This window comes from Bufo gargarizans, chromosome 1, assembly GCF_014858855.1.
Source record: "Bufo gargarizans isolate SCDJY-AF-19 chromosome 1, ASM1485885v1, whole genome shotgun sequence".
Taxonomy (NCBI): Eukaryota; Metazoa; Chordata; class Amphibia; order Anura; family Bufonidae; genus Bufo; species Bufo gargarizans.
Genome location: NC_058080.1, coordinates 277,320,863 through 277,337,173, shown reverse-complemented (window position 1 = coordinate 277,337,173; position 16,311 = coordinate 277,320,863). Strand labels below are relative to the sequence as shown.

The 16,311-nt window shown below is 40.0% G+C and overlaps 1 protein-coding gene across 8 annotated transcripts in view; it reads left to right on the top strand.

Annotated features, from left to right (window-relative positions):
* PTPN13 (protein tyrosine phosphatase non-receptor type 13) overlaps nucleotides 1-16,311 on the top strand; it is a 192,425-nt gene that overhangs the window by 163,767 nt on the left and 12,347 nt on the right. For 7 of the 8 annotated variants that reach the window (XM_044303829.1, XM_044303821.1, XM_044303805.1 and 4 more), the window contains 9 exons: nucleotides 2,422-2,492; nucleotides 2,943-3,004; nucleotides 6,516-6,671; nucleotides 9,048-9,195; nucleotides 11,492-11,641; nucleotides 14,229-14,311; nucleotides 14,659-14,711; nucleotides 15,381-15,463; nucleotides 15,753-15,901. In XM_044303829.1, coding sequence (XP_044159764.1) covers nucleotides 2,422-2,492; nucleotides 2,943-3,004; nucleotides 6,516-6,671; nucleotides 9,048-9,195; nucleotides 11,492-11,641; nucleotides 14,229-14,311; nucleotides 14,659-14,711; nucleotides 15,381-15,463; nucleotides 15,753-15,901 — 955 coding nt within the window. The remainder of the gene's footprint in view (nucleotides 1-2,421; nucleotides 2,493-2,942; nucleotides 3,005-6,515; nucleotides 6,672-9,047; nucleotides 9,196-11,491; nucleotides 11,642-14,228; nucleotides 14,312-14,658; nucleotides 14,712-15,380; nucleotides 15,464-15,752; nucleotides 15,902-16,311) is intronic. The other variant, XM_044303813.1, reaches the window with a different exon arrangement.

The window sequence follows — 16,311 nt, the reverse complement described above, 5'->3', positions numbered from 1 at the left end:
TGCAGTGATTCCCTGTTGGAACAGTTTTTTTGGTCTGCTGGCATAAGTTGTGACTTCTTAGGTCTCCCTTAGTTGGACATTAAAATATAGCATGCAGCCTTTCATTATATACACTCACCTAAAGAATTATTAGGAACACCTGTTCTATTTCTCATTAATGCGATTATCTAGTCAACCAATTACATGGCAGTTGCTTCAATGCATGTAGGGTTGTGGTCCTGGTCAAGACAATCTCCTGAATGTCAGAATGGGAAAGAAAGGTGATTTTGAGCGTGGCATGGTTGTTGATGCCAGACGGGCCGGTCTGAGTATTTCACAATCTGCTCAGTTACTGGGATTTTCACGCACAACCATTTCTAGGGTTTACAAAGAATGGTGTGATGGTATTATTTTTTACACAGTGAAAGCCTCTTTGAACAGAATAAAATCTTGTTTTTGTTTTGGAATTGTCTTAGGTAGGGGCTAATGTTTTTGGGTACATAAAACTTTTTGATCGCTTGGTGTTCCATTTTTTGTCACCTTGCCTCACAAAAAGTGTCTGTTTTGGTGTGTATATATATATATATATATATATATATATATATATATATATATATATATATATATATACCAAAACAGACACATTTTGTGAGGCAAGGTGACAAAAAATGGAACATCAAGCGATCAAAAAGTTTTATGTACCCAAAAATGTTACCAATCAAACCATCATCTCATCCTGCAAAAAATTAGACCCTAGCTAAGACAATCTGCCCCAAAAAACTATTGCTTTAAGAAAATGGCAACACAAAAATAAGATTTTATTATATTCCAAAAGGCTTTCACTGTGTAAAACTTAACTAAAATAAAACATTATAGACATATTCTGTATCGCCGTGTCTGTAACAACCTGATCTATAAAAATATCCTATGAGATGGCCCCTCAGGTGAATGCTGTAAAAAATAAAATAAAAAAAACCTGCCAAAACAGCCATTTTTTTTCACCTTGCCTCACAAAAAGTGTAATGCCAACCATTAAAAAAGTCTTATGTACCCCAAAATGGTACCAGTGGAAACATCCCGCAAAATTGAGCCCCTACATAAGACAATCATTAAAAAAATAAAAAGCAATGGCACCAGTAAACCAATCCATCAAAATCTGCTTCAAAGGCCATATGGCGCTTTTTCCCTTCTGAATCCTGCCATGTACCCTCCCAGCAGTTTACCAGCACATATGGGGTGTTGCTGTATTCATGATAAAATTGGTAACAAATTATGGGGTGTTTTTTCTCTTGTTACCCCTTGTGAAAAAGAAAATTTTGAGGCTAAATCAACATTTTATTGGAAGAAATGAAACTTTTCATTTTTACAGCCAAGTGTTTCCAAGTTCCGTAAAACGCTTAAGGGGTCAAAGTGCTCAGTACCCCCCTTAATATATTCTTTAAGGGGTGTAGTTTCCAAAATGGGGTCCATTTTTGAGGGTTTCCACTGTAGGGTAAGTCAGGGTCTCTACAAATACAAAATGGTGCCTAAAAACCATTCTAGCAATATCTGCCTCCAAAATCCATATGGTGCTCCTTTCCTTCTGACCACTGCCACGTGCCCATAGAGCAGTTTACCACCACATATGGGGTATTTCTGTAAACTGCAGAATCAGAGCAATGTATATTGAAGTTTATTTTGCTGTCAAACCTTGCTGTGTTGCAAGAAAAAATTCATTGACATAAAAAAATCTACCGAAAAAATGAAATTTTGAAATTTCACCTCCATTTTCCTTTAATTCTTGTGAAACACCTCAAGGGTTAACAAAGTTTGTAACGTCAATTTTGAATAATTTGAATGGTGTCGTTTCTAAAATGGGGTCATTTATGGGTGGTTTCCATTACGAAAGCCCCTCAAAATCACTTGAATTGGTGCTTAAAAAAATGGTTTTGGAAAATTTGTTGAAAATTTGAAAAATTGCTTCTAAAATTCAAAGCCTTATAACATCCTAAAAAAATGTAATTACATTTACAAAATTATGCCAAAATAAAGCAGACATATGGGGAATGTTCATTGATAACTATTTCACGAGGTATTACTATCTGTTTTAAAAGTAGAGAAATTCTAATTGTGAAAATTTTAGAATTTTTCCACATTTTTGGTAATTTTTGGATTGTTTTATAAATAAAGGTGAAATAATATCAACTCAAATTTACCTCTGTCATGAAGTACAGTGAGTCACAAGAAAACAGTCTCAGAACTGCTCGGATAAGTAAAAGCGTTCCAAAGTTTTTAGCACATAAAGTGATGCATGTCAGATTTGCAAAACGTGAAAAGTGGCTCGGTAGTGAAGGGGTTAATACATATATAATTTTTATTTTTTTACATTATTATGTAATTCTCATGTTATTTATTCTTTACTGTGTCATTTATATGTCTGTATTTTTTTCCTTTTTAACACAGGGAGGGAAATCCAGTGGTTCCAAGCAATAAAAACCTTGTTAACGTGGACTCAAAACCCATCCAAATTAATGGTAAGTGTCATTTTTCTGTTATGGCCTTCTTTAATCTACTTTTCACCGGTTTCTGATGTAGATGGATGGAAAGTATAGAGAAGTGCCCCATATCCTCCATGTGTGAAAATATACATGTGTATATATGCAGAGGTAAAGCTGGGTTTTCCAGCACCTGGGACAAGGATTCCGCATTACTCCCCCAGCATTGTTCCACTCAAGGGCTCCCTGCTTTACCATGTAAATGAGCCGCCCAGCCTATGTGCCCCAGCTGCCCCCCCTCGCTATGCCCCGATGATATATGTACAGTATATAAATGAAATATCTAAATTTGTAAAATTAAAATATCTTTAATAAGGTCTTGATATTGTCTTATTCTTTAAATTGTGGAAATGGACACATAAGAATGCAAGCATGCCACTGGCCAATGTGGTAATTTTCCGTGCTCTTACACTATTCCTATATTTTTAGGTTATTCAAGCGGAGAGCGTCTGAAGCACATAAAAGACAATTCAGATGTGTATGCTTCAGAGGTAATTGTCATTATGTGCTTATACTACTATAGCACCTCTTTACTAGAGTGCAAAGCAATAGTAAAGAATATTTGAATAGGTGTTGTGTAATACTATATGCCACTCACAGTGCAAATGTGTGACCACCAACATTTTTTCCTACTGTAGGTCAAGTCTCATGCGGTTCAGTATCTTGTAATTTAGCATGAACACTTAGAACATAGTGGCATCTGTCACTAAAATCATCAACATCAAATTAGCCACTGAGCCTGGTAGGGCTATCCCAGCACTTTAAGGGATTTCCCGTCTCAACAGTTGTGGCATAGCGTTAGGATGTGTCACAGATCTCAGATAAAAGCAAACACAATGCAACAGCACTCTGCAAACATAGACTATAAAAACTAATGCTATGCTATTCTCTATATAAAATGAATATGAGTTATTTAGCAAATATATTTTGATCAAAATGTCAGCTAGGTTATGCAGGTCACACCTCTAGAAACTGCTCCTATCAACAGAATGGGGCCCTCAAAGTGAAGGAGAGCACAGTGCACATGTGCGCTGTCCTCTCCATTCAACTCTGAGACTTCCAAAAATAGCTGAGCCTGCGTGCTCAGCTATTTTTAAGAATCCTATAGCAGTGAATCTAGAGCAAGCCATTCACTGCTGTGGGACTGCCAAAAAAAGCCGAGCCAGTACTCCCATAGCTGCGACTGAAGGGTGGCCGTGTATGTCTTGAGCAACATCTCAAGACATCAGCCAGGAACTTTAAGCTTGGCTGCAAAAGGGTCTCCCAAATGAACAGTGATCCCCTGCATACGTCCAAAGTTGTGGGAAAATGGCTTAAGGACAACAAAGTGAAGTTTCAGAGTGGTCATCACAAAGCCCTGACCTCAATCCCATGGAAAGCATATAGTGTGTTACTATCTAGAGGGCCTCCTCGGTTGATAATGGACCATTTTTGGAAGAAATATTTCACCAATTCTTCAATTGATCATAAATAACAGCTTTGTGATATAATTTTAAATTTGGTAATCCAAATCCTCAATGTCTCTTTAAACATAGTGTTAAATGCAGTTCTTGGTATTTTCTTAGGCCATTCATTTGAGCATGAAAAAGGGCAAATTAGACTAGGGATTTTCATAGTAATAATCCTTAGTCTATAGAGTATTTTGGTAAGATTATCATTTTGTGCAGCATCATTTTACTGCTTCTTAATGTTTCAAATTTATTTTGAAATGATTTTCTATTAAGGTTTTAGCTGGGTACTTCTATGAGCGTATTCCTAAATAGGGAATGGACTTTATTTGCTGTGTGATTTTAATCATTTGTTCCATACAGTAGCTAGGGAAATGTTTAGCGCTAGTATTAATAATTTAGATTACCGTAATTGATTTTAGCATACGAGATTGAGCTGGAGAGGTTTAGTAAGTTATATACAGCCTTAGGCCTCTTTCACACTACAGTTTTTTGCGTTCCGTATACGGTCCGTTTTTTGCGTTCCGTATACGGTCCGTATACGGAACCATTCATTTCAATGGTTCCGCAAAAAAACGGAATGTGTTCCGTATGCATTCCGTTTCCGTATTTCCGTTTTTCCGTTCCGTTGAAAAGATAGAACATGTCCTATATTTGGCCGCAAATCACAGTCCGTGGCTCCATTCAAGTCAATGGGTCCGCAAAAAAAACGGAACACATACGGAAATGCATCCGTATGTCTTCCGTTTCCGTTCCGTTTTTTGCGGAACCATCTATTGAAAATGTTATGCCCAGCCCAATTTTTAATATGAAATTACTGTATACTGTATTTGCCATACGGAAAAACGGAACGGAACAACGGAACGGAAACGGAACCACAACGGAAGCAAAAAACGGAACAACGGATCCGTGAAAAACGGAACGCAAAACACTGAATTCAACATACTGTAGTGTGAAAGAGGCCTTAAAGGAAGTGATTGGATTTTGTATTGCAATAATGATGCCATTGACATTAGTTTTTCATTTTGATTGCCGGTATTAATGGATGACATCTTGACACCTCCAACCTGCTGTAGTTTTTAGTCTTTTTTTACGTCAGAAAACTAGCCTAAAATATGATTCATTAGCTGGGCCCACTGGTGACGCCCCCTCCCCGCCTTCGTCATGCCCCCTCTTTGGGAAAGAGGCATGGTCAGCATAGAAAAGCCACTTGTGACAATACTTTGTCGGATGAGATGGATACGGTATATCACCGGATCAGTCTAACGTATCCAGAAAAAAAAGTTCTTGCCGGATCCAACAGGCAGTTCTGTTGCCGGAACTGCATGCCGGATTCTAACACCCTAAGTACCCTAATAACTGGAGTGACTCGAAAAATGCTAATTAAGCAACTGCTAAATTTATATACACATCAAAACTGTATATAGAAATCTTCTATATACAATCAATAGCTGATTTAGCCTATACATTTGTTGTACAGGGTGGCCTATGAAAAAGTAGCGTACCTCCAATATCTCCAAATCAAACTGCCTAAGAGTCTATTTGCCTAATCTGTTTTAGTTGTCCATAGCAACCAATCAGAGCTCAGCTTTCAGTTCCTACAGGGCTCTGAAATAATAAAAGCTGATTTCTGATTGGTTGCTATGGACAACTAAGACAGATTTACTATTACGCAGTTTGATTCGGAGATGCAGTATAATTTTTCAAAGTTTTAATAAATTTGATTGAAACAGAAGTGTGTGAGAAGGGAAGGCCACAAACATGGCTCAGTTACACCAGGTGGAATGGGCCAAAATTTCAGCAACTTATTGTGAGGAGATTGTGGATGAAGGCAATGCTACCAAATACTAACCACATGTATATAAACTTCTGAGCCACTGGGAATGTGATGAAAGAAATAAAAGCGGAAATGAATCATTGTATCTAGTATTAGAGAAATTGGACAAATTGTGGATCCGCAAAACACGGATACCAGCCTAGCCTATGATAAAAATGCCTATTCTTGTCCTCAATTGCAGACAAGAATAGGACCTGTTCTATCTTTTTTGCGGGGTTGCGGAACGGACATACACATGAGAACAGCATACAGTTTGCTGTCCGCATCTTTTGTGGGCCTATTGAAATAAATGGGTCCGGATCTCGTCCGCAAAATTGCAGAACAGATGCGGACCCATAAATTACGGTCATGTGACTGTCTTCAAATTTCAGTCTTGAAATATCGTAGTGATCCTAACTGACCTAAGAGAGGGAATGTGTACTAGGATGAAATGTCAGGAATTGAGGAAAAAATCTGTTTTAATGAATGTGGCTAAGGTATAGGTACATTTATGAGATCTTCATAAAACATGATTAACAAAATGACTAGAAAGTGACTTAAAATGTAAACATTTTTTAAATTGGAAAATGTATAAGATAGGACTCTGTGTAAACAAGTATGTTGCTCCCTTATACTATATATATATATATATATATATATATATATATATATATATATATATATATATATATATACGTGGCCTAATCTGAATCTCTTTGTTTCTGTGTGCCCATAAAGGCCAGATTATTCCATGTTGTTTTGGAAAAGCCTCTATCTGGAGAGCTGGGATTTTCCCTGGTGGGAGGCGAATATGGGATATTTGTCAAGTCCATCAATCCTGGGGGTGTATCTGACATAGAGGGGAGCTTACAGGTTGGAGACAGATTACTTAAGGTAATTTAAGTCCTATGTTATTTTCTATACGCACTTAAATACACCAGTTTACCTAAAAGTAGAACGTGAGACTATTCTTATTCCCTTTTATTAGAGGTTCTAATGATAAAACAATAACCCATATCAGCATAGTAATAAATATTCTACAAGATGCTCTTAGCTGTAGATTATAGCATGGTCTCTGTATTACGTAAATATGGCCTAGTAGACATATGAAAAGGCAATAAAACCAAATCTTCTGTGAATTTCCATGTAGCATAGTATGTTAGCCACTAGAGGGCATTGTTATATGTGAGTGGAATCACAAGGCAATGGGGGTCATTTACTAAACAGTGGCATATCATACCCCAGTCTGAGTAAAAACCATGCTGGAAGAAGATCCAAAAAATGTATCAAGAGGTACACATGCTGTTAGATCAGTCAGGCCGTAGAGGCTCCGCCTGCGCTCCACCTCCTGTCGTTCACAACAGTGTTTTTTTTTCGGAAAGATGCAAGGGTATTAGAAAGCTAAAATACTGCAAATTTTGTCACAGACTGGCACTGACAAAATGTGTGACTTTTCTACTCCAGAAAACTGGCATAGCACTATAATCAATGACCCCTAACGTTCTAATGCAGTCACAGTAAAGTCCCATTGTCCTCCTGATGTGTGCATTATTCCTTCTCTGCTTTATTACGTTTTGCGTTATTCCTATGCATTATGTCTTTTGTGTCCATTATTCCTATCTTATATCATGGTGTTCTTTACTCCTGTGCTTTGTGATCAGTGTTTGTGTAATTCCTCTACCGTGACATCACTGTGTGCCTTTTCCCTGTGTGCATTATCTCTGTATTATGACATCACTGTGTGCCTTATGCCTGTGTTGTGATAACACTGTCTGCAGTATCCATGTAACATAGTACATAAGGCCGAAAAAAGACATTTGTCCATCCAGTTCGGCCTGTCATCTTGCAAGTTGATCCAGAGGAAGGCAAATAAAAACTGAGGTAGAAGTAAATTTTCCTCACTTTAGGGGAATAAAAAATTCCTTCCCGACTCCAATCAGGCAATCAGAATAACTCCCTGGATCAACGACCCCTCTCTAGTAGCTATAGCCTGTAATATTATTACACTCCAGAAATACATCCAGGCCCCTCTTGAATTCCTTTATTGTACTCACCATCACCACCTCCTCAGGCAGAGAGCTCTATAGTCTCACTGCTCTTACCATAAAAGTGATGTACTGTGACATCACTGTGTGCATTATCTCTGTGTTGTGACATCCCTGTGTGCATTACCCCTGTACTGTGACATCACTGTGTGCATTACCCCTGTACTGTGACATCACTGTGTGCATTATCTCTGTGTTGTGACATCCCTGTGTGCATTACCCCTGTACTGTGACATCCCTGTGTGCATTACCCCTGTACTGTGACATCCCTGTGTGCATTACCCCTGTACTGTGACATCCCTGTGTGCATTACCCCTGTACTGTGACATCCCTGTGTGCATTACCCCTGTACTGTGACATCCCTGTGTGCATTACCCCTGTACTGTGACATCCCTGTGTGCATTACCCCTGTACTGTGACATCCCTGTGTGCATTACCCCTGTACTGTGACATCCCTGTGTGCATTACCCCTGTACTGTGACATCCCTGTGTGCATTACCCCTGTACTGTGACATCCCTGTGTGCATTACCCCTGTACTGTGACATCCCTGTGTGCATTACCCCTGTACTGTGACATCCCTGTGTGCATTACCCCTGTACTGTGACATCCCTGTGTGCATTACCCCTGTACTGTGACATCCCTGTGTGCATTACCCCTGTACTGTGACATCCCTGTGTGCATTACCCCTGTACTGTGACATCCCTGTGTGCATTACCCCTGTACTGTGACATCCCTGTGTGCATTACCCCTGTACTGTGACATCCCTGTGTGCATTACCCCTGTACTGTGACATCCCTGTGTGCATTACCCCTGTACTGTGACATCCCTGTGTGCATTACCCCTGTACTGTGACATCCCTGTGTGCATTACCCCTGTACTGTGACATCCCTGTGTGCATTACCCCTGTACTGTGACATCCCTGTGTGCATTAGAGCGATTCAAATAATCATAAGCTTTTCATCTTCTGAGCGTGCTGCTGAAGGTGGTCATGATAAAGTTGGGCACTATTCAAAGTGGGCCCCATGGTTACTTGTATATCAATATGTCCAGAAAATGCTGAATTTTTAAACATGTTTAAAGTCTTTCTTCACAAAAAATTCTGATATTTACAGACAAATTGTTTATTGATAAAATCAACTAAGAAATTACTAAAATGGACAGTGTGAATCATTTAATGACAACAGATAGGACGTTGACAACTAATAAATGCAATATATTTTCTAGGTCAATGGTGAATGTATGAAAGGAGCTACACATGGCAAAGCAGTGTCTTGTATTCGAAATGCTAAAGGCCTTGTACAAATGGAAGTTGCCCGTGAACTAATGCCAAAAGAAGCATCGCTTGCTTTAGACAAGTGTAACGGAAACTTAGGTAAGAGCAGCCTTGGCTCTAACTATTCTATTGCATCTGCCATTTTTGTGGTCCAGCACCTTCAGTTGTCACTCTTTGTAAGAAACTTATGACAAACTGGAGCTTTTACAGGTTAATAGCAAACAATGGCTTTTGTTGTAACTTGATTTACTAATATGTGTTCGTATTAACCCTTGAAAGGGGTTCTCTGCTTTATTTTGAAAACCTATCCTCAGGATAGATCTTCAACATCAGATCAGCAGGGATCCGACTCCCACCACCCCTGCCGATCAGCTGTTTGAATAGAAGGCCGCACTCCTGCAAGCACTGCTTTCTCCTCAGTTGTGCCCACGGAGACAATTAACCCTATAATATTGTAGTAACCAGTATGCATTGTATCATCATAAAATAACCTATTGTTTAAAGGTGTTACCCGGGATTTTAATATTGATGACCTATCCTCAGAATAGGTCATCAATATCATATCGGTGGGGGCACCCCCACAGATCAGCTCTATGCGAGCGCAGCCTTCCGTTCATTGTTTACCTGTTCGCCGTCGATATCGCAGCGGTGAGCAAAGGGTAATTACACCTAAGCCGCCCCATTCACTTTTATGCGACAGCTCCTTCCTATTTAAGTGAACACTACAGAGCCGTCCCATAGAAGTGAATGAGACGGTTTAGATGCAATTACACCTGCTCACTGCTGCAATTGCAATGGCTGAGGAGAAGACAGTGCTCGCAGGACCGCAGCCTTTGTTTCAACCAGCTGATCGGAGCGGGTGCCGGGAGTCACCCGCATTGAACTGATATTGATTACCTATCCTGAGGATAGGTCATCAGTATAAATAAAACAGAGAACCCCTTTAACTACCGCTATATAGTGTATTTTAGCAGACATTCAGGGATCTCCTTTGATACACCTTGTTTTTTACACTGCATGGTGGTTTATCCAGCCACAGTTCAGGTACCTGACTGTGTCTGACAGATGAAAAGGCAGAAACATTTTTTAACGCTTCTGCAACCACAATCTATGTGTACAATTCAAGCAACGCCAATGCCACTGTCACAATTGGTGTTGATGATCACATGATCTCCTGGATAGCTGTCAGATTACAGAGCTGCTAGGTCTAAGGCTCCTTGCAGACGAGCGTTCCTCCCGCAGCGAGTCCGCATCGCAGCACCCGGCTTGTCCTCCCAGCACTGACGGGATTCACATAGCATTATGTTGATTTATGATTTTATGTAACCCTTACAGTTCTGGAATGTATTGGATAACACTGACATAATGCTGCCAGTGTTATCCAATACATTCCAGAACTGTAAGGGTTACATAGCATCATAAATAAATATAATGCTATGTGACCCCAGGCAGCGCTGGGAACTGCATTGCGGACTCGCTGCGGGAGGAACGCTAGTCTGCAAGGGGCCTAACTAGACCCATAATAGCCCTGATTGTATCCGATCATCAGGGCTGTTTTTACCTGTAATTTTGGCTGCAATGAGATCCCCATTTATAGAGGATATATGCAGTGTAAATGTAAATCAGTCCATGTCCCCCAGAGGTTTCTTCTGACCTTCCGGGAGACAAGTTCACAAATCACAAAAAAAGTGAAAATTAAATGATTATATTACAAAATGTGTTTGTGACCTTTTAAATGCCATTGCACCTAAATCTAAGCACAAGTGCCATTTCTACACTGCTCTCGCCACTTTCTGAAAAGGTGGCGGGGTGTGGGCAGGGCATCAACAAAAGTTTTTGGGCTTAAATCCTCACTGGTTTCAATCTAAGCACATGGATGGCCAAACAGTGCACTTATATGATAAGGCATGTGTAAGTGCATTCTCCGACTGCGCAGGGGAATATCAAGAGTGACATTTGTACCCCCATTGTTTTTACTCTTTGTTGCACCCTAAAAGCCCAATAATTATAAAAAATTCCAAATACATTGTGCTTAACCATAAATCATAATAACGAAGAAATACACAATGACTTGAATAGCATGAAAAAAAAAATTATACCGATGACCTGGTCACGCGTGTTATTAATGGGTTAAACTACATGCCTTGCAAATTACTACATGCACACCTACATGAATGAGTGATGTGACCAACCACTGAGAGCTTGACAGAGGGGGAGATGACATCTAGTCCGTATTGTCCTTGGGTTAGATTTACTTGCAGGTATTCCACACGTCTTACAGGTGTTTTTTTTTCTCCATTTCTTATTTCTTAATTTGGTTGAACTACAATAATATAATCAATTTGTGCCATTTTCTTGTATTTTTGTTACTCTTAAAAAAAAAAAAAAAATCCAGAGCTCCATGAGAGCAATAACAATTACTGTGAGGACGATGAGGAGGATCAGAATGATGTTATACAGTCCCTGCTTGACGTTGTCCATGAACAAACACAGAACCTTCTGCAGCTTAGTCGTCAGAATGCACTTTCAGAAGACAACTATTCAGGTACTAGTAACCGCACATGGTGATAGACCTGCCATTACTGACCATCTGCTGCAAGGAAAACCTTCTCTACCGAAATAACTTTGGTTCTTTTCATTTGTCACAAACTCGCATATCGCCCGGACATGTTATCACGTGCTGCTTTTTGGAGGTAAAATCTCCAGGATACCCAGTGATTGCTAGAATGATATATTTTCAATGCTCCGTGGAACTCTGAAGCTCCTTCAGAATTTTTGCAGTCCTCCAGAATGTAATTGGCACTATACGTATAAAATGACAAGGGGACCTTAGTTTCTGATGATCAGTGAGCCCAACCAATCAGCAAGTGACAGCAAATCTTTACTGATACTATAATCCCTCTTTAAAGGGAGTCAGAATTTTGGACCCTGCTAAACTGCTGCCTGTGCTAGATCTGGAAATCTGTTGAAACATACCTGTGTGTATGGTTTTACTAGCAGCATGACTGACAGAGTTTTAATCTGACGCATGCCACTACCACAATTGCCCTCTTTGCGTTCCCTAATGTTAAGTCCTCTGCTCTCTTCAGTAAGTGCCCCAGCAGCCTCCACTCTGCTCTTGAGTGACCGCTGTAGTGGGCTCTTGTTTGGGCACTAGAGCCATCACCCGAGCACAGCGGAGTGGTAGTAGAGCACTTACTGCAGAGAGCTGACAGCACTTCATTGTTAGGGAATGGCCAGAGGTTACTTGAGGTTCCGCCATGATACACAAAGGTACAGTATGTTTAAAGAGAAGCTTTTGTTTCAAAACAAATAGTACAAATGAGACTAAGAAACTTTGTAATATATCTTGCTATAGAAGAAGAATCAGCAACCTCCAGCTGTTTAGAAACTACAACTCCCAGAATCCTCCTTACACTTCTATGGGAGTTACAAGAACAGCCGAGTAAGTGTGTGCATGCTGGGAGTTGTAGTTTCACAGCAGCTGGCGTGCTGGAGGTTGCTGATCCCTGCTATAGAAAATACCTCCTTTATTTCTCAGGCTCCACTGTCTCTCTTCTCTTCCTCTGCACTTCCCTCCCTGCTCATATCTGTTTTTAGTGAAGATGAGTTACCAGCTCACTTAAAGGGACAATGCCATCAATTTTTTGGTCACATATTGACAGCCTATATGTGAACATTAAGGGGGTTTTCCCAGAGTTTTTAACTGATAACCTATTCTCTGGATAGGTCATCAGCATCTGATCGGTGAGGATCCAACACCGGGACCCACGCCAAATAGCAGTTTGAGAAGGCAGTAGCGCTGCAGCCTTTTCCTGGGCCATGTTATTTCACATTCATTGGTCATGCGGCCTAGGAGCAGCTCAGCCCCATTGAAGTGAATGGGGCTGAGCTGCGATATCAAGCACAGCTGCTATACAATATAGTGGCGAGCACGGAGAAGGCCGCAGCGCTACTGTGAGCACAGATGCCTTCTCAAACAGCTGATCCCCACAGATCAGATACTGATGACCTATCCTCTGGATAGGTCATCAGTAGGGATGATCGAACACAACGTTTTCAGAGTTATGCAGGACGGAAAACAAAGTCCTGTTCTGCATAGAGGAAATCAGACAGATCCGTTATGCTGCCCATAAACTGCTGTTATGATGGGATGCAAAACAGAATGCCTCTTAATAGAATTCATTTATATTCCGTGCTAATGGAATCCATAACGCAATTCCTCCAACCACCCGAACATCAAATCAGAACCTGAAAACGTCGGGTTCACTCATCCCTAGTCATCAGTATAAAAAAAAAAAAAAATCCTTTTAAATGTAATTTTTTTAAATATAAAATAGGTGGATAGTGTTGAGGACATGGCCTGGCTCATAAGTTCCCCCTTTTGTTTGGACTTTTAGCATGGCAAAACAACTTACCTTGACTAACTCCGACCAGAGAGGGAAGGGAGATGAGTGACTCGATCAGGGCATCACACATTACACTAATCAGTGGAGTGCTGTTCCGTGGGCTTCTTTATCTAGGCCTATCAAGAGAACAATAGAGCTGTCTCCCCATCAAGCCAATTCTACATCTTCTATTATCTTCTATATAGTAGCAGATGACATATTTCCCTCACAGCTGCAGTAAAATAACAATAGGTTACATACTTCTCTGCTGACTGCTTCAGGACAGTATTTTGTATTTAATTTTCAGCGGTACAGTACGGCCAAAATGAAAATCAAAAGTTCTTGAAACATAGTTTTCTATGAATATTGAGTTTTAAAAAAAACATACCCCTTTCTAACCGAAGCTCATTATAAAAGGTCAATCCAGATCATCAGCTCCTTAATTTGGCATTAAGGGGTGATGATCTGGACTGAACTCTTGGGATTTTTTTTCATATGAAAGACTTCCAGATTTTGAGAATGAAGTGCGGTATGCATCTTTGGAAGCTTTCCAGCCCTGTGAGCAGTTTTTCCAGGTCAAAACTACTGACAGACTCCCTTTTAGGTAGTGTCAGTTACATTTTCTAATACCATGTAACTGTAATTTTTTAAATATTGTCACATTTTGCCTGCGATTTTTTTTTTTTCTAATACTTTGTACCGTCTTTTTTTAATGTTTAGTTTTGTTACTCTTTTGTACCATAGTGGATCAAACTGAAGAAGACATAGATGAAAAAGCAGAAGACACAGATTGTGATGATTTCTCATTACCGGATGACTCTCCTGAGGTACAGGAATGATTAGTGTTGGCTCTAATTACAGGTCTCTTATTGGACCACGAGAGGTTTGTGACTGTCCTATGTCACTGTGTTGTCAGACTGTATCCACAATACATTTCATGGGAGGTGGCTAGAGTTGGGAGCTATGATACTAAATGAAATGGATTAGGTCTGTCCCATATATGCTGCTTAGATAGAAGTATGTTGGTCCTAAATATAAGAATATTAATATTTTATATGGCTAGTAAAAATTTAAGGGGGGGGGATGTTTCTAGAGCATGGTCATTGGAAATAAACAGCCGAGGCTAGTTGTGCCCGATGGCCTTATGTTATTTATCACTTTCTCTTGTTTGCAGCCAGGTAACGTGAATGGCTTGGGATCATACAACAATATTAATGGGAATGAAAGGTAAGAAGCTTATAAAAAAAGATGTCTGAATGTAAAGAGGACCGTGCAACGCTCCTGACATGTCTGTTTTAGTAAATAATTGTATTCCGCATGAAATGACAATTCTGGGTCATCTATTCTTGTAACTCTATTCTGTGCCTTTCCTCTATTGGTCCTACTAGAAGTTTATGAATAAATTGACAACTGGGTGTTACCAGTTTGAGGCGTCTCCTTGCACCCAGATATTGTCGGATCAGTGCTGATGGTGTCAGACTGTGTGGGGACACAGGGGAATAGTAGCACCCAGTTCAGAAATTTATAGTAGAAATAAGAGGAGCTGAGCAACATACAGTTATAAGAAATGATGCTCCAGAATTGTTTTACACTAAAAAGACATAGATATGACTGTTGGCCAAGTGCTCGTTTTGCCGGAAGAAATTTCTCCCAACACCAAGAATTGAATAAGCCAGAGATGCCAGTCAGTGGCTGATTTCATATCAGTTGCTGCAGGTACCCCTCACATCAGCCATGTGGCAGTGGCATTATGAAAGGGGTTGTGTCTGATGAGATCACCCATTTAGTACATACAGTATACAATGGACAGTTTTCCTTCCTGCCATCTATTATAACTAAATCTTATTCATGGTTCATCTTTATGCATTCTCCATTCTCCATTTTGTATCTCGTTAGATCTCCATCTCAGTCCAACTCCGTGAAGCAAGGGAAAGGTGAAACGAAGAGTTATGACGTGAAAATAGAGTCCAGTTTGCTGGGTAAATCCTTATTTCCCACAATATACTGATGTGATTGTGAAAAAGTGTGTACCTGTAATATTCCCTCTTTTATATATATACTATTCATGTGTATTTTTTGTTGGGGACTATTGGTGGTCGTTGTAGGTTTATAGTATTGTCGAGCTAGGTCCCGTATTATGTTTAATATGTATTGTGGTCCCTATTAGTAAACTTTTCTGGTGATTCCCAAGAACGGTCATACTTGTTCCACAATGTTCTAACATCGTTTTTTTCTCCTTTTAGCTAAACCATGATTTTTGCATTGCAGATCGCTTCAGAGTGACAAGTGAAAAGCTGTCCTCGCTTCCGCTAGTCCAAGTGATGCCATTGGGCCGGTACTCGGAAAATAAGTTGAAGAGTGTTATACGTCAGATACACAGTATGCTGGAACAAGGCGTGCCCGCCAAGGAGTTTGAGGTAATAATGCGTCTTTTACAAGGAGAAAACAAAAGACGCTTAGGGCATGTTCACATGATGGTTTTTCCACGTATTTCGTAGTTCACACAGTCACTGAATTTTCCGACGCAGATGTAGTATCGGTGTTGAAAGAAATAAAATGATACTGCCACTTCTTCACATACAGATTAGCCCCATTGAATGAGGCACGTCCAAATGTAGATCCACAGCAGGACAAACTGCAAATCCATGGCACAGATCAGGCGGTCTGCACTGGGTTACTGCCATGGATTCCACAGCCGATTTTTCAGAAGTTTTGCTGTGTGAACACGCCATTATGTAGATAGAACCAGGGCAGATATCAAGTGGAAGTTTGCTCACAGATAAAAAAAAAAAGTTTAAATCAGCAATCTGATTGGTTTCTCATAAAG